Here is an 18,963-nt window from a genome sequence, read left to right on the forward strand (position 1 = left end):
TTTAAAATACCAGTTTGGGCAATACCAACAGTAATACTTGGTAATCGCGTAAAGAGTCTTTGAGCTCTTAATCAAACAATCTTTCGACATTTAGTCAGACCACATCTGATACAGGCAAGAGAGGGACACAGGAGATGAACACAGCCCACTGACACAGGTAAATGCCATCTAATTTTTAGATATGCCAATAAAAAGTCAATAGGATCAATGCCAATATTTGGCTGACATGTTGTTACAACCCCACTTTAAACTTCAAGCCCCACCTTCAAAGCACTTTACCCCACCTTTTCATTTGGGCATGCTCGTATCACACAAACACAGTGGAAACAGAAAAAACTGGTTACAGGATGATGGCAATAACTGTAACACAGGCCAAATTATGTCGATGGTACATCGATGTGCAATGCTAGTCCCGCTACCAACTTACCAATTTGTTACTAACCAATTCATTTGCATTCTTCAATGCAAACAAGGAAATCACGCTGTTGTTTTCCTAGCTAGGACCACTGTCACTCACATCAGTGTTTCATTTGTTTAAATTTCAAACTAAAACAGCATTTCATCAAGTCCACAAAGTTTTGGTGACTGATTATTTCTTTAACTTTTTTTCTCCAAGCAAAGTACATTTCAGAAGAAAGTCAGAGGTCCCAAACGAAACCCCTGAGGAGCTCCTGAGATTACCAAGAGTAAGAAGATCATATGTGGCTGTAAAGATTATTGTCATTAATATTAAATTAATCATTTTAGGAAAAATCATAAAATGTCATTTCTAAAACTCAAGGTGATATCTTTGAATACCTTCTATCAAAAAAGGCCAGAAAAAACAAAATATATCCAGATATATGATAGACAAAGAAAAACAAAAATGCTTAAAATGTCTAGTATTCTTATTGATTAGATCCATCAAAACCCCTAAAGACAACCGATGTCAAAATGCATTAATACTGTAAATGTTTGTTTTTTAATACTGGATTATTACATTGCTCGTATATTTATACATAAGTAGTTAAATTCTGCCGCGACACATGTGGCCAGCACATATTTTAAACCAATATTAGGGAAACATCAATGGACTCTTAGATTTCTAGATACACGGACAAAGATGAGATTTACCTTATAAAAGATCTTCTCCCTGTAGTTTGCCTGAAGATGCTTCTTCAATCGTCGCACTGTGAGCTCAGAAATTCATCAAAATCAAGCGAGTTTGTCCGACGTGTCCTGTATCATCTTCATCAAAGTTATCAGTTTTCACTGTCGGCTTTCAAAATCAAAGAAATCTGTGCTGTTGAAAAGCAAATCCTCCCCTCAGGGGATCGTTCGGAAGGTAAAATATCTATTGCTAGTGGTCAGTTTTCACATATGTATTGGAAAACCTTGTCCTGGGAATATATTTTTTCAAAATGACTATTATGTAAAATTTTTAAAATGAATAGGGATTTTCAAAAAAATTATTATGTGTCATTCAAATATAAGAATGCAGGATACTCTGCGGCGTGAATGTCAAATCTGGCGTAAAATCAGGCTCTCCGAGAGGTGCATCGCTCAGTTGCGACGCTGGTCAACTGAGCTTCCAGCGGCGGAGAGGAGGGAAGAAGCTGTCTGGGTGGGAGGGAGAAAGGGAGAGGGGGGCGTGGAGAGACACTGTGACAGCATGAGACAGAGAGGGAGAGAGAGAGAGAGAGAGAGAGAGAGAGTCTGACATCCGAGGGAGCCTTCCTCCTCCAGCTGTTGAATATGGACGTTTTCATTGCAGCGCTTCTTCATTTTTATTTTGTCATAATTTCCAGATCCAAATTGTTGCTCTATATCATCCATCCATTTCATTACCGGTTGCCTCATGCTGCTTTAAAAGTAGGGTGTAACAGTGTGCGTGATTTTCAATATTTTTGCAATTACTGGGAATTCAAGGGAATCAAAAACGGTAATTATGCTACAAACCTTGAATTTCTAGATGTTGATTTTAAATTAAACACACACACCCACAATTGGTTGTGTGAGCCTCATGTATTTGTCCTTGTAAAAAAAGATGGACATTTATTTGTGGTCCCGTTTTAAGGCTTTGACATTTGCCTTTGTGTTATTCTTTCTTTCTTCCTTTCTTTGAGCTTGAAGAGATCAGTTAGACCAGAGGGTTGAGAGCCACAGCTGACCCCTCATGAAAATGAAATCATAATCTTCTTGGGTGACCTGCACCATACAGCAGGTCATATAATTTTTCATATAATTCTATTACAAATGTACCAAAAGACACAAACAGCAAAGCCACTGTGGTGAGGCCCAGAAGAGGCTGAAATTGAAGGTGATGCTCAGCAAACAGCAATCATCCACAGCAGCCGGTATTGGCACACCTGTCAATCAAATCCATAATGTAATTATGTAATAATGAGCTTTATATTTATATTTAGGGGAATTAATATTGGGTATTTGGAGCCAGCCTTAGGTGACCTTGAAGCAATTGTTCCACTTTATTAATTTATTAATTTATTTATTAATTTATTTATGTATTTATTTTGCTGTTCAGTTGTTTTCAAAGAATATCTGTCAAATTTTAAGATCATTCTATTGTTTCAGTAGAAGCTGAGTTCATTTGGCTGAAAACTTCCAGGAGGCTGCGACCCGTCGCCATTGAGACATTTGCACTTTGCATTTTGCAGCTTTGTTTTGCATTTACTTTTCACTTCTTTTTTACTTCCACTTTCACTCACAGATAAGTTTTAGATTTCATTGTTGCACCATGAATATGCACCAGTTACCTGTGAGTAGATTTCACTGCAGCTTTTTCATGCTCAGATAGTGAGACATGCAATATCAGTCTTAAGGACTGCACTGACATTAGAGCTTTACAATATTATCCTATACTTTTTTAAACACTTTTCAAATTCATAACACAATTCTCCCAAACATTTCTCTGTAGCTCAAAACCAGGGAAAATAAGGGAAGCAAAGCTGACTGCTTGGGAACTGCAGATAAAAAAAAAAACATTTTTTGATTAACTGTTATTTCTTGTATTGAACTGGCTTTTGTTTGCTAATTTGCACATAAAAATAAGAGGAATACTTTGACCTTCCTCCCTGTGCAGGCGGGCTACGTGTGTGCTGAATCTGACAACTACAAATTGGCTGCATGTTTTTATCACTCCTCTTTCAGAGACATAAATCTCCTAAAACAGTTATATTGTCGTGACCTGGCTCTTTTTTTGAGGAAGAAGGTCTCTGCAGTCTAATTCATCACTTTATAATGTAAACACTTTAAGGATAAGAGTAAGGGCCGTGGCAAGTCTCCAGGAAAATAATATAGAGATGAATATACAACTCTCTAATTTTTTTCAGTTCATTCCACCACGAGGGGTGGAGGTAGAGAGGTAGAGTGGCACATCTACCCGTTGGAAGGTTGGTGGTCTGATCCCAGCTCCTCCTCTGTGCTGAGGAATCCTTCAGCAACAAACTGAACCCTGACTTCCCCTGGCGCATCAGTCTTATCAGAGTATGTGAATAACAGGTTAAACGCCCTTGGATATGGAAAAAGTGCTGCAAAGTGCCATGTCATTACCAGTCCATTAAATAAAATTTGAATTTATTTTGGATGGCTTTTTTAATGTTTAATCAAGGGCCCCTTGGTGGGGCCAAGGTTGAAACCACCACCAAAGTATAATCAGGGGATCACAGTACAATCACTGGCTGCTTTTTTCTGAGAACAACAACTATTTACAGCACACTTCAGAGCAAAGCAACCAACAAAACTGAATGGACATGTCCATCTCTAGAGTTTCTCCATGAAGGCCATCTGTTTCAAATTATTGTATTTGAGTCATAATGCCTACTTCTATCAGTTTGCTGTATATTACTGAGCTAGTCAAGTAGGCAAAAGCCAGGGACTACATTTGAATAAACCATCTGTACTGTATCATGTTGGACTTCTATTGATCTTTTATTCTATAAACATGAAGGTAGCGCTGATGGAATCAGTACCTCTGCTGTTTGTGTTCATTGTCTCCCTCTTGTGGTGTAAGCAGATGTTTCGCAGTTACTGTGAATTTCTTTATATTGCATTGTACAAGTCCACTTAAAAAAAAAATTTAAAGTATGATTTATCTTTTTGTGATATAAAGAACTATAATTATTTAACTGTGCAAAAAAAATGTATATATTTGAATGTATGCAAAGCATAAAGTAAAGTCCCTTTGTGAATCAGTTTTTGTAAACCTGTAGTATCCTGCTTCCTACCTGCTGTTCAAGCCACACTGCTTAGGGCAGGAAATGTAAATACTCCATTCTTTAAATTTACCTTGAAAAGTATTTTTTGGAACAGATAGGTAATAATCTTATAATCTTAATAATCTTATCTGTGTAATTATTGGTGTAATATTTTTAAATGTTGCACCGTAACAATTAATCTATGTTTAATCTAGAGCTGTTGTTTTTAATTGTGTTGTTCTGTTGTTTATTAGCCTTTTCTTGTCTTCCATGTAGAACATGTTTTATTTATGAAAAAAAATGTTGTTAAAAGGTTTGTCAGAGCCCAGGAAGAGTAGCTACTGCTACTGCAGGAGCTAATGGGGATTTTAGCAAACTAAACTAAACTAAACTAAACTAAACCATTTCCTTTGCTTATTACAAGGATGATGACAGTCACTTATCAGTTGCACAAACCTGTTAGACATTATCATTATCATTATTATTATTACTATTATTATTAAATGTCAGTTTTCAAAAATGTCCTTGTTTGGATTTTGAAGTATGATGACATGAAGACTGCAGGGACACTTAAAGTATTAGGGAACAACTTTATTATGTGACCAGCATGTTTCAGTTTGTGGCCTTCATCAGGGTCATTGCAAAATATATATTTAAAAAAAAAACAGGAAATAGAAAAAATCCAAGTGGACCAATCACACATTCATCATACTTTATTCAAAAAAATAAGTGTGATCATTTCTGAAATTAAGACTAAGAATAAAAGAAATCTGTAAACACCTTAAAAGGTTGTTCTGTCAATCCACTGTAAATTACACATCTTTTATAGTTATAGTTATCCATAGATGTGAGGAGATCCTGTCTGAATATTAGCAGGGATGCTTCTTAGACTCAAGCAAAACTATATGAAAAACCTCTTACAGAGATTCAGCAAAACATTGCATCCCGCAGGGTCATTTTTTCCTCACATCAGCCTTTTTAGTGATCAAAAGCTGTGCTGAAGTGTTTCTACATGCTATTGACAGCATGATACTTACATATTAATAACAAACAAAATGTAAGCATCTTAAAATATTCTAAGATGTCCATTTTTGATATTTCTTACAGCACTTTATATTTTCTTTTTCTTTTTCTCCAAGGCAAAAACCATTACCTTAGACAAATTTGATTCATTTGGTCAGAGAATTGAGGAAATAGCACAGAAGTGAAGTGATTTGTAGTTTTTAAAATACAAAATACAAACTCACTGATGTCATGTTTGTTGTGTTATAATTGTCTCTCTCTGTCTTGTAATGTGCTCACCGCCAGACCTCCATGAAAAAATAATTCTTTGTGATATTTTCAATCCTGATAAATGATTTGCAATAAATTAATCCTGTTTAATCAGATTTACAGTTATCAAGTTGGGTGAAAATAGTCACTATTTCTCTTATATTATCATGTAATGACTGTGTGGAAGAATTCAAGATTATAAAACACACTAAACCACTTTAAAAGTAAGATTTTTGGAAATAAAAAAATAAATAAAATGTACTTTATGGACCAAATGAGGAATCTGTGTATTAGGAAGACAAATATTGTTGTCATCTCTAGTTATATGAAACAATAAATCTGTATGATAGTTTCAACCCTGGTAAATTCATCATTAGTAACTAATAATGATAACTGGTGTTGGTGTAATGCCTTTGGATTATTCACACATCAAAAACTAGAACACCTAAAAGACATAGTTTAGTTTAATTTGGACAAAAGGATCATTATATATTATTATAATTACTAATACTGTATATATTATAATATATATATATATATATATATATATATATATATATATATATATATATCTATCTATCTATCTATATATATATATATATATATATATATATATATATATATATATATATATATATATATATATATATATATATATATATATATATATATATATATATATATATATATATATATATACATATATATATATATATATATATAAAAACACCCAGCACGCCCCTACGGGCGGTTTATCCTTCAAGCTCGGGTTCTCTACCAGAGGCCAGGGAGCTTGAGGGTCCTGCGCAGTATCTTAGCTGTTCCCAGGACTGTGCTCTTCTGGACAGAGATCTCCGATGTTGTTCCTGGGATCTGCTGGAGCCACTCGCCTAGCTTGGGAGTCACCGCACCTAGTGCTCCGATTACCACGGGACCACCGTTACCTTCACCCTCCACATCCTCTCGAGCTCTTCTCTGAGCCCTTGGTATTTCTCCAGCTTCTCGTGTTCCTTCTTCCTGATATTGCTGTCATTCGGAACCGCTACATCGATCACTACGGCCGTCTTCTCCTGTTTGTCTACCACCACTATGTCCGGTTGGTTAGCCACCACCATTTTGTCCGTCTGTATCTGGAAGTCCCACAGGATCTTAGCTCGGTCATTCTCCATCACCCTTGGGGCATCTCCCATTTTGACCTCGGGACTTCCAGGTTATACTCGGCACAGATGTTCCTGTACACTATGCCGGCCACTTGGTTATGGCGTTCCATGTATGCCTTGCCTGCTAGCATCTTGCACCCTGCTGTTATGTGCTGGATTGTCTCAGGGGCATCTTTACACAGCCTGCACCTGGGGTCTTGCCTGGTGTGATAGACCCCAGCCTCTATGGATCTTGTACTCAGAGCTTGTTCTTGTGCTGCCATGATTAGTGCCTCTGTGCTGTCTTTCAGTCCAGCTTTGTCCAGCCACTGGTAGGATTTCTGGATATCAGCCACCTCCTCTTTCTGCCGGTGGTACCGTGCAGGGGCCTGTCCTTCCATGATGGTTCCTCGTCTCCCTCCTCTTTCTTGGGTTTCTGCTGCCTGAGGTATTCACTGAGCACTCGGTCAGTTGGGGCCATCTTCCCAATGTATTCTTGGATGTTCGTTGTCTCATCCTGGACTGTGGTGCTGACACTCACCAGTCCTCGGCCCCCTTCCTTCCGCTTAGCGTACAGCCTCAGGGTGCTGGACTTGGGGTGAAACCCTCCATGCATGGTCAGGAGCTTTCTTGTCTTTATGTCAGTGGCTTCTATCTCCTCCTTTGGCCAGCCTATTACCCCAGCAGGGTACCTGATCACGGGCAGGGCGAGGTGTTGATGGCCCGGATCTTGTTCTTACCGTTCAGCTGACTCCTCAGGACTTGCCTGACCCTCTGCAGGTACTTGGTGGTTGCAGCTTTTCTAGCGGCCTCTTCATGGTTCCCATTCGCCTGCGGGATCCCCAGGTACTTGTAACTGTCCTCTATGTCTGCAATGTTGCCTTCTGGTAGTTCGATCCCCTCAGTTCTGACTACCTTTCCTCTCTTTGTTACCATCCGACTACACTTCTCCAGCCCGAATGACATCCCGATGTCATTGCTGTATAGCCTGGTAGTGTGGATCAGTGAATCGATGTCTCGTTCACTCTTGGCATACAGCTTGATGTCATCCATGTACAGGAGGTGGCTGACAACCGCTCCGTTTCGTAGTCGGTATCCGTAGCCAGTCTTGTTAATGATCTCACTGAGGGGTTCAGGCCTATGCAGAACAGCAGTGGGGACAGAGCATCTCCTTGGTAGATCCCGCACTTGATGGTGACTTGTGCTATGGGCTTGGAGTTGGCCTCTAGTGTTGTGCGCCACATCCCCATTGAGTTCCTGATGAAGGCTCTTAGGGCCCTGTTGATCTTGTACAATTCTAGGCATTCCAGTATCCAGCTGTGGGGCATTGAGTCATAGGCCTTCTTGTAATCAATCCAGGCAGTGGACAGGTTGGTCAGTCTGGTCTTGCAGTCTCGGCTGACTGTTCTGTCTACCAGTAGCTGGTGTTTTGCGCTCTGGTATTCTTGCCAATCCCTTTCTGTGCCCCGCTCATGTATTGACCCATGTGCCCGTTCATCTTAGCCGATATGATGCCTGACAGGAGCTTCCATGTAGTACTGAGGCAGGTTATTGGTCGGTAGTTGGATGGGACCGGTCCCTTCTTGGGGTCCTTGGGGATCAGGACCGTCCGACCTTCAGTTAGCCATTCCGGTGTCTCTCGTTAACTAGCAGCTGGTTCATTTGTGCTGCCAGGCGCTCGTGGAGTGCAGTCAGCTTCTTCAGCCAGTAGGCGTGAACCATGTCGGGCCCTGGTGCTGTCCAACTCTTCATACTGGAGACCCTTTCTTGGATATCTGCCACTGTGATGGTTACAGGACCCTGTTCAGGAGGTTGCTGTGGTCTGCCCTCAGATCCACTAGCCACTGAGCATTGCCGTTATGGGTTGCGTCCTTCTCCCATATGCTCTTCCAGTATTGCTCCGTCTCCAGCCTTGGTGGTGCTGTTCTGTTATTGTTCCTTGCCACTGAGAGTACACCTTTGCTGGTTCTGTGGAGAACAGCTGGTTTATTCTCCTGCCTTCTATCTCTCTGGTGTACCTCCTCAAGCGGCTATATGTATATCTATATATATATATATATATATATATATATATATATATATATATATATATATATATATATATATATATATATATATATATATATATATATTACACTATGATGCAATGGGACTGGAGGAATTCTAACATTGAAAGTTTTAAACAGGAAGTAACTGTGGATGTGACATCACTGATAAGCAATAAGTAATAAGGCCAAAAAATTACTTCAGTTACTTCAGTATATTAATTCAAATACATTTGGAGAAATAGAAATTTAAAAAAGTTAAAAATAAAGACAAAAAGGTATTCCCCCTCTGTCCCCTCTGGCCGCCTGTGCCTCAATTTTATTCCACAACCTAGCCATCCACATTACTCACACTCTCATAACACAGGCATATAGCGCCTTGGGGGTGGGCACGTTATATGGCTTCCAGAGGACGATCTGTGTATTCAGCCTCAACTCTGCCTTAGACTCCACCCCTCTGGGAACATCTCAGGCCCTCCAAAGTATGGAGACCTATCTCCCCCCACCACACTCCCTGCCGGTGGCTGATGCCCTCAGACGTCGGTGCGTTGGTGGTTCTTGGTGTCTGGGGCTGGGCGTTCAGGTATGTACCAGCTCACTCCCGGTGGCTGCTTGACGGGGCCTAGCGCCTGTGGCTCGGTCAGGCCCCTTCTGGAGGGTGGGGGACCCTTGGGCCTCTGGCCTCAGCACATCACTGCAGCCTCCTGTGGCTTCTGCTCTGTGGTTGCTGGGTGACCCCTCATCTGGGGCTCTTTCCGGGAGGGGTGACCCTCCGTTGGTCTTCCTTGGACTCTTGTGCTCTGGGGGTCTCTGGATGTCTGGGGCCTGGATCTCCTCCATGCCTGCTTCATGCCCTGGGCTCTCCTATGGCTCTCCACACCCCCTAGCACAGGGGTCGGCAACCCGCGGCTCTGGAGCCGCATGCGGCTCTTTAGTCCTTATTTTGCGGCTCCGGGTGGTTTGGGAAAATAAATTAGAAGTATTTCGCTGAGGTGTATTTTATTTGTGTTTAGTTCTTTTTTTAACTTGTAGTTCTAAATTGGAAGATTATTGTGATTTTGAAATATAAAAATAAAATTAAATTCTATTATTTTTTTTCATCGCTCAAAATAAGAGTCACACTGGCCGGTTTCGGCCGGTGTACCCGCCGAAACGCGGTGCATTTATCGAGACTTTCAACCCCAGGTAGGCCAATTATGGATCTTCGGATCCACATTATGTCGGCAGCTGTTCTCCACCGTGAACTATGTTAAAGACAAACACTGCTCACGCCTCACAGATGACAGCTTACAGTCCTGCATGAAGATGAATGCCCCGATTTGCAGACGCTGTGCGCAAAAGTTCGGGACCATAAGTCTTATTGTAAACCTATCACGGCATTTCAGCATCTCTTTATTGACCGCTTTTCACATACGGTTGCTGTACGCATACAGCCGGCTGTAGCTTTTCAGCTCACAGCAGGACAACACAACAGCAGAGAGAACACAGACTTTAAGGCGGCGAGGCGTGATTGCAGGTGCCGCTCAGGTGCGTCCGCCTCCCCTGCAGCGGCACTGCAGACCACGCCCCGCCACACACATTAACGTGGTAAAATACATATTTAGGCAGAATTTTGCAAATATCTATTTTTCATCTTTTAGCAGCATAGTGCTTTTTTCCAATTATTTTTTAAAAGTCAGGTCAAGGCTCCAAAAGCCCAAAGGCGATATAAGGGTGGCGGCTCACAACAGTTTTTGTTTGCTACATGGATCATTTTAGTTCAGCTGGGTGTCTTTGCTTTTGTTATATTTCTTTAAGAGTTCAAAATGCGTTAATTGCATGAATAAAATGTAATTTTCTCCGTAGCACTTCATGGATTTCATAAGGAACACACCTTAGTTGCTCTGTGGATTCTTTTAAAAAGCAGTTAAAAACTTTTCTGTTCAAACAAGCCTTTTGTTGATCTACGTATTTTATATTCTTTACACTATTTACATTTGATCTTTTACATTGTGTATAATGTCTATTGATTGTATTGTTTATTTTAATATTTGTGTACAGCGCTTTGTGACTGCCTGTCTGTGAAAAGCGCTTAATAAATAAACTTTACTTATTTACTTTAGTTGTTCACACAATGCACAAAGGTAAAAAACAATATATACAGTGTTATCTTCATTTTAGATTTCAAAAAAGTATTTGCGGCTCCCAGTGTTTTCTTTTGCGTGGAAAACCGGGTCCAATTGGCTCTTTGAGTGTTAAAGGTTGCAGACCCCTGCCCTAGCAGATTGTTACATGGAGAAACCTTTTGAATATAAGCGCAATCATCCACACAGGTGTTCACTATTCATAGAGACAAACTACGTCTTTTTTGGCTGCAACCTCAAAGCACATTATGCGCTGTTGGTCTTGCGTGCTGCAAAATAACATTCAATATTTAGTATTTACTATCATTTACACTTAGCTAGATTATTGCAGTGGTGTTTGTATTTATTATGTTGCTCTCTCTTTTGCTTGTTTTCTCTTTTTTTCTTCTCTCAACAGGTGATTTTTTTAAGTGCCCTTTCTCACTTTCCCTATTCCCCTCTGTTTTTCTTTCCCTCCCTCTCTTTCTTTCTTTCACGACAGACATGACTGGGGGGAAAAAAAAGAAAGGTCCTATCCCCCAGTCATGTCTGTTCTGTCTGTAACAACTGAAAATAAAATAAAAAAATAATAATAATAATAATAGCAAAGGTCAGTCAAATGGACCAATATGGCAAGGCCATGATGATCCACTTGGTAAAGTAAATCCGTTTGGCATCTTTCTAGGCCTTCAGACAATAATTCTGATGGCTAAAGAACCAAATGGCACAGGCAAAAAAGAAAAAAAAAATTAAAGACAAAAATGTTTTAATGTAAAAAGTAAGTACGCTAAAGCCAGATAAGCAAACTTAATATTTACTGTGTTCCAGATAAAATTCTAAGAAGACATGAACATATCTCACTTCCTTGCAACTCTTTGCACGGAAGTGAGATTTGTTATTTGCCATCAGTAGCAATATAAGCTGCAGATAGTAGTTATGGTTACAAACCAAAAGGAATTTTTAGTGTACACTGTAAACATTGTAAACCCTAAAACAGTAGCAGAACTTAAAAAAATAAAACTTAAGGCAACCTGTTGCCTTAATCTGCATCATCTCACATCTGCTTTAACAGACTCGTCCTAAATTAATGAGAGAGAGTGATCACAAACAAATCCGCTAATTACAAGATGATTTTATGACAAATCACCTCTCCAATTTGTCGTCTTCATCCTCATCTCCATCAGAAAGGTGTTTACACTAGTTGTAAAACAGAGGTTTCTGCAAAATTTCATGATACTTTAATGTGTTGAAGCTTCAAAAGATGTTGAAGACTGAGCTAAAAAGACAGAAATGAAAAAAAGCAAAATATGTAAAAAAAAAAAAAAAAAATCTAAACAAAAAGGTCGGTTGGCTGTTTTTAAAGCTTGCAGTTGATGCAGATGTTTAAATGCCCCAATAAATACACTGCAGTAAAGCCATACATTGTCTTTTTTTTAATGTTTTAAATGTTTATTGTTTAACGTTTCAAAAAGAAATAAAGCAACCAAAACCAATTCTTTAAACTTGGTGCATAATGTTAATGCAAGAACCTGTGAGCAACTAACAAAAGACAAGGACATTTTACTTTTACTCTATTGTCTTTTCTCAGAATCTAAATCAATCCAGCTGTTGTATCAGACTAAAGACTAATATATTTAATGTTTGGGGTGAAATTAATCCCAGGAATTAAAACCTTGCAAAGATCTCTGCCATATAATTTAGATAAATTGGTACATTTTTTTTAAGTAGTAGGTACTTAATATGCAAAATAGATGAAGATGATCAAAAATAATAAGCCGAACGAACTGAAGTGGAACAAAATTTTAGATGAACTTACGCTATTTATTATGTTTTTTAAAAATTAAGATTACATTACTTCATTTATTTAAGTACTTTGAGCATTTGCGTTTACAGTGTATTAAACTAGACCAGCTAATAATAAAAGTCTTGAGTTATGTATTCGGTTTCCAGCCCAGACATTCTTGTCATATGTCAAAGTGTTCTGTATGCAGTTATATACAACAGTTCAGGCTTTCTGAAGGTCTGTCAAAGTTTTTTTGGGTCACTGGCTGCTTTTGCACTCATTTTCACTCCAGTCCTTGAACCTGACCATTTTCAGAAGAGTGTTGTTGTTTTTTTATTATTATTTCTGAAGCCACCTATGACTTATTCCTGTCACTTATAAAATGTAAAGAAACTCTCTGTAAAACATGGTGGAGGACTTTTGCACGGCACTAAAAATATTAAACAAGATTGTTTTGATTAAACATTTCAAGAGGAAGGAAGCTACAGCTAGATCTCAGAGCTGCGTGTGATTCATTTATCCTCCCCGACAAGATGAAAACTTGCCTTTGCTGAGACGCTGCTCTTAATTTCAACATGTGAGTTAAATTTTATGTTTTTTATGAATATAAAGTAGGAGATCTAAAAGAAAACTGATACAAGTTGTGTTATTTTATCATTTTTCTTATTAATATAGAAACCAAAGCATTCCTGCAGTCATGCTGTTTGCACAGACTCAGTGGACATTGATGTGTTTCCTCCTGCACATAACAGGTATTATTATTATTAATTAAAGATCTGTGTCTATAAACTCTAATAGAGCTAGATATTTCACATGAAATAGGAGCGATGTTGTTAGTAAGATTGGTGTTACCGACAACATTAATGAGGATTATCTTCTGATTAGACACAGAGCATTGATGTAGACTTTGTTAGCTACACCTTGTTGCGCCTCTTTTTTCTTCAGAACCTTTTCTATAGATATGAGTTACTGTTGCCTTCCAGTCATCTCAACACATCTCAACTGTGATCTCTATCATTACCGTGGCATTTTCTCTCTGAGTGCTGGATACTTTCTCGTTGTCGGGCATACTTTCTCTAAGAAAGTTGTGTGCGAAAATCCCACTAAACAAGCAATGTGGCACCAACAATCATCAGTGACTTAAATAACTTTTCCTCCACAGGTTGTCTTGACCATGTGTACGTGCCTAAATGCAATGAGCTGCTACCATGTGACTGGCTAATGAGATATTTGCAGTAATGAGCTGAACAACTTTGAACACCTTTGCTTATCTGTGTAGTCAAAATGGTGTAGAAATCAAAATCATAAATACGCTGATTTAATGGTAGAGCAAAACCTTGCATACCCACACAGGTTATCTGACATCCAGTATTCAAATGAAGTCCTTCTGCTTCTGTTAAAGCGGTTATAGGGCTACAAAGCAGAATCTGTGCTTTAAAAGGTTCATCAGTGGATCTGCCGTGCTCCGCTCAACATGCCACCTCAAACATAAGCTGGTACACTGTACACACAAAAGGCTCCGAGAATGTCCTGACAGAGCTCTCTGCGGATGGAAACAATGGAACATACGGCATGGCGAAAGACAATAACTTTACTCTGACAATCAAAGTTTTGAGAGAAAGAGATGCAAAGTCTTACTGCTGCAAAGAAAGTACAGAGAACCCACAATCCTGCTTGAACAACCAAACTGAGCTCCATGTTTCAGGTAGAGCTGCTGCCATTCATAAATTACTGCTCATTTCAGTTTTTGCGTACTTATTTTACCCATCATCCTCTCAGAGCTGCAGGTAAAGGTGATTCCTGGCACAGAGGGACAGACAGTAACACTGATGTGCAGCAGCAGCTGTCCTCTGACTGAAAAGCCTGCAGCCTACATCTGGTACAAGAACAGAGAGTTTCTCTATGAGGACTGGTCTCCCTGGTACAGAGAGCTGCTCAGCAGTGAGGAAGCAGTCACATACTCCTGTGCTGTCAAAGGCTACGAGGATCTCAGAGCCCCTGAAGTCTCCGTGGGTGAGTGGCATTCCAAAAACAACCCCAAAGTGTTAAAAGCTGCAAAATCCTGGCAAGCCATTAACACACTCTACAATTAAAATACTCATTTTTATGTCTTTTTGTGCAGATTCTGTAACTAAAACCTGTTTCAGTGTAACTTACACTGAAAGCAGCATGTGTTCTCAGAAGCTGAAATCAAAGGACCAGTTCTGCTCCATCACATATCCAACAGGTTTCCACATGCAAACAAACCATTCTCCCCAAAATATATCACAGGTCGTAGCAAAAAACTATTTATTTCCTCCCAACAGATTTGCAGGTTCAAATGACTTTTGTCAGGAACTTTGTCATTCTGACCTGTAACACCGGCTGCCCTGTGGGTGATGCTCACACTGCATATAAGTGGTACTGGAACAGAAAGTTATACAGTGACTGCGAGCGTCAAGACATTACAATAATCAAACCCAAAGCAGACTTCTTCTCCTGCGCTGTAAAAAGCAATGAAGATGTGCTCTCTCATGAATCCTGTGAGTACGCGTAAGAGCCAAACATACGTATGAAACAAACAACAGGCAGGTTGAAGCAGAAGTAAAGTTTTATGTGTTTTAACTCTGTTTTAGGCATCAACAATGCAAACTGCATGGCTGTGAATTACGTCAGCAGAAGAATCTGTGCCCTGGAAGGTTCCTCTGTGAACATTACAAGTCAATACTTGAGCCATTCCGTCTATAAGTATAAATCGTGGTATAAAGTAAAGCTTGGTGGTGAGGAGGATGACTGTGAGGTCTTTGAAGAAGCTACAGGCCGTGTGAAGTATTATGACAGCATGAAAAACGAGCATACACTGAGAATTAATGATGTGAAGAGGAATGACTCGGCTGAATACTCATTCAGACTTGCAAACTATATTGATCACTGTAATTTACCTGGAGTGATGTTAGTTGTCACAGGTAAGTTTAATAGATTTAATACAGAATCACCTGCAGTGTTTAGTGAAGTGCATGTTTTTATATCATATTGATGGTCCACAAAAATGTGTTTCACAAACACAACAGGTATTTGCAAATTATCTGATACCTTTATCATTATTATTTCATATATGAAGCTAAAATTTAAAAGCAATCACTGTGGATGTTCAGAATTTGTACCATAAAATTTTTATGCAAATTGGAGACAGTTGAGCAGAAGGCCCGTGTTCATTTGAGTTAGATCCATCTATATTTGGACACTGACACAAGTTTTGTTTTTTTTACCTGTTTACTGAAACATATTCCAATTATAGTTACATCATGGAAATGGACGTAATGTGTAGACTCTCAGCTTTCATTTGAGGGTATCCACAATCAAACTGGATGAAAGGTTTAGGAGTTTCAGCTTCTTATCATGGGCCACCCTCTTTTTTTTAAGAGACCAAAAGTAATGGGACATTTGACTCATCATCTGGTGATGTCTACAAGCTGTCATTGCCTGCAAAGGGTTTTCAACCAAGTATTAGAAATAAACATTTTATTTTCAGTTATTTAATTTGTTCAGTTACTGAAATGCCCCTGAAAGGAAGGGATTGTGTTAAAACATGCTTTGTTCCACACACGGAATTAAAGCTGAAAGTCTTCATTTCAACTGTATCTGAGTTGTTTCATTTAAATTTTGTTGTAGTAATGTACAGAACCAAAATTAGAAAAAAAAAACTGTCTCGTTCAAATATTTATGGCCCTAACTGTATGTCAGATATAATGATAATCACACGTCAGTTTTGTCAAAAGGCACAATAACTCTTCTGTTTTTTTGTTTTGTTTTTTTCTATCCAATCTAACTATCTTTGAGGTGTGAAAGTGACCGTGAGTCCTTCTGCAGTGGTGACAGAGGGTCAGAGAGTCACACTGACCTGCAGTACCAGCTGTCCTCTGACTGACAACACAAACTACATTTGGTACTTGAACAGTCGACCAGTCGGCCACCAAACTAAGCATCTGATCCTGGATCCAGTCAGCAGGGAGAATGAAGGGAACTATTCCTGTGCTGTGAATAGTCCTCAGAACATTAGCTCAGCTGAGAAGGCTCTCACCGTCAAAGGTGAGAAGGACTGTTAATGTTAAAGATTTGGTAAAAGGAGAAATGCAGGCTAAGTGAAAGCAGCAGGCAGAAACTTCAATAAGGATATCGACTATTATTTTTTCTGGACCAAACCAACAAAACAGCAGTCTGGCAGTTACTTTTATATTGTTCTGAAATACTTTACTACAATGTTTACTTACATCTTACATCAATCTCTACAGCTCTAGAAAAAAAAGTAGCAGGGCTGAACATATTGAAAATTACTCTTTTCTCGCTGATCCCTGCAGTTGTATTTCTACTCTACATGAAAACAAGGTAAACTACTTCATTTCAGATTTTGTGTCATATCTTCTGACTGTCCTCAAAACTCTTTTCTTTCATATATGAAAATTTTGGGTTTGATATATTACAAATGTAGGAAGAAGAAAACTGTGACTGCTACTGCTGAACAAAGTGACAGGGAACAACCTGGACAGGTAATGAGACATGTCAAACTCTAAAATTACTGTTTATGAAAGTGTGCCCACAGTCATCTGCATTTCCTCCTTTCAGAGGGATCAGCTGTATGAGTGTGTTGAACTGAAGCCTGCTGCACAGTGAAAACCAGCAGAGAAGCAGGAAGACACTGTGCAACATCTGGTTGGGTAGCTTGTAGACTTCCTCTTCCTCTCGTGTGCAGAGCATAATCTGAATACAATCGATCTTATTCATTTAGATTCATGCTGGCAAAATATGATCTTGCATGTGTAAAAAGACAAACAGGCCTGCAAACTTAGAGTGTGTCAAACTTGAGGCCTGTACTGCAAAGCAGGATTTCTTCTTATCCAGGGCATCTTTAGCTTTGACCTTTGCTTTTCTGTACCAATGTTAGCTTTTTATTGGGGTACATTGCCGTGATAACTTAGAAACCCGTAGGTATTATATCACAATAGCATCGCCATTCCTAAAAGATCCCTGGTACCCCTGGGCAGTTTCTCAACACTGTCTAATATCTTTGTGTTTCCCCAGTGAGCTCCAGTAATAAATATAGTTCTTGGCCACAGCATTATTCGTTACTTTTTCCTGTCGACTCCAAACACGTTTACAACTATTTTACTGTTCTATAAGCATGAATATGCGATCCTAATAAGGAACACCTGTTTGTACTTCCTGATATATCAAATTTGCAAGTAGACTAATCCTACATTTGAATAGAGTTTTTATAGTCGTTCTTTACGTGCTCTCGGAGAGTTAAGCACCACTGTGGCTGCAGATGATTGAATAAAGACTAAAATGGTTCTTTAAATAATAATTTAATTAAATACTTGATAATAAGTTCCCTCGTGTCTTAATAACAGAGCTGTGATACTGACAATCTGTATCTTTGTCAGCTTTCTTGGTTTCAACTGAGCTAAACTGTATTAATATAGCTGATTTTGTCCACTCGTATTGCTCTGCAACAGCTGTGTTACTTTCAGTCTGTAATTTGTATTTAACCTCTTTGTATTTTTCCCATAATGTAGTTTAATGTTGTTGTATGAAATCAGATGTTCTGCTGTCCGTACACTTGATCCATAATCGTGACTGGTGAAATGCTGCCAACACCACCCCGTTCATGTGAACACACACATGTTAACCCTAACATGTGCAACATATGTTGAGCTTGTTTTGTATTAAAGAGCCCAGTAGGTCACAAAAATGACAGATAACTTTGTATTATCATCTTCCTGCTTTATATCATGCAGTGGTGGTGGTGAATTTAGTGTAATTATCTTCGATCTCTATTTGAAGGCCTACTTTTCATTAAAGATGATAAATCCTGCTTTTCCTGTGAACTTTCACATATTAGTGATGCTGTTAGAAAATAAATAGCCAGTTTTGCATGTTGTGCTTAAATCCTTTTCAGGTTTCATTTTTCATATTTTAATTGCCATGATTATCATTTTTAGTTTATTAGTTTGTTTTGACTTGATTTTGACCATCTTTAATTAGGACTGTGTCCCAGCCTCTGTATGGCTTCTGTATGGCATCTTAACTTGACTGTTTTTAAAGGATTCTTGTGCAAATAATAAAAATCAAAAAGTTTTTTATTATTATTTCTGGAGATGTATTATTTATTATTATTTATTTATTTATTTATTAATAGACTTCAGATACAGGTTTTAATGACAGCTTTCTTGCCTTCTCCTAGAGGGCAAATTTTAATTTGCAATTCACTACTCATGGCAAAACGCACAATCTGATAGCAGATACAGCCCGAACTGCAACAAAAATCATGACGATGATGATGTGATGAGATGAGAAATACTTTATGATGACATGATCTCCCCTTCTGTGTAAGATTAAAATGAAACAAAGTTCTCAATAGAATGCCTTTTAAAGTGCTGTGATGATATGTGG

At 38.8% G+C, this 18,963-nt stretch overlaps 2 protein-coding genes across 4 annotated transcripts in view; one reads left to right on the plus strand and one right to left on the minus strand.

The window, feature by feature from the left end:
- The window catches only part of LOC116327573 (zinc finger protein GLIS2-like), a 33,471-nt gene extending 31,916 nt beyond the window's left edge, over positions 1 to 1,555 (minus strand). For both annotated transcript variants that reach the window (XM_031749185.2, XM_039613801.1), the window contains exon 1: positions 1,114 to 1,555. The gene's annotated coding sequence lies outside the window, so the exon portion shown is untranslated. The remainder of the gene's footprint in view (positions 1 to 1,113) is intronic.
- An 11,466-nt stretch (positions 1,556 to 13,021) lies between these two features.
- On the plus strand, positions 13,022 to 18,617 carry LOC116327571. Of its 2 annotated transcripts, none has more exons than XM_039613137.1 (11): positions 13,022 to 13,111; positions 13,210 to 13,286; positions 13,937 to 14,239; positions 14,314 to 14,547; positions 14,657 to 14,761; positions 14,841 to 15,056; positions 15,150 to 15,479; positions 16,354 to 16,602; positions 16,806 to 16,899; positions 17,003 to 17,060; positions 17,137 to 18,617. In XM_039613137.1, exons 2-11 carry the CDS (start codon positions 13,232 to 13,234, stop codon positions 17,182 to 17,184), a joined length of 1,692 nt encoding a protein of 563 aa, XP_039469071.1. In that variant the 5' UTR covers positions 13,022 to 13,111; positions 13,210 to 13,231; the 3' UTR covers positions 17,185 to 18,617. The 2 variants fall into 2 exon arrangements, with proteins under 2 accessions (XP_039469071.1, XP_039469072.1); XM_039613138.1 differs by having other exon boundaries at positions 16,872 to 16,899.
- The last annotated feature ends 346 nt before the right edge of the window (positions 18,618 to 18,963 follow it).

This window comes from Oreochromis aureus, linkage group 6, assembly GCF_013358895.1.
Source record: "Oreochromis aureus strain Israel breed Guangdong linkage group 6, ZZ_aureus, whole genome shotgun sequence".
Taxonomy (NCBI): domain Eukaryota; kingdom Metazoa; phylum Chordata; class Actinopteri; order Cichliformes; family Cichlidae; genus Oreochromis; species Oreochromis aureus.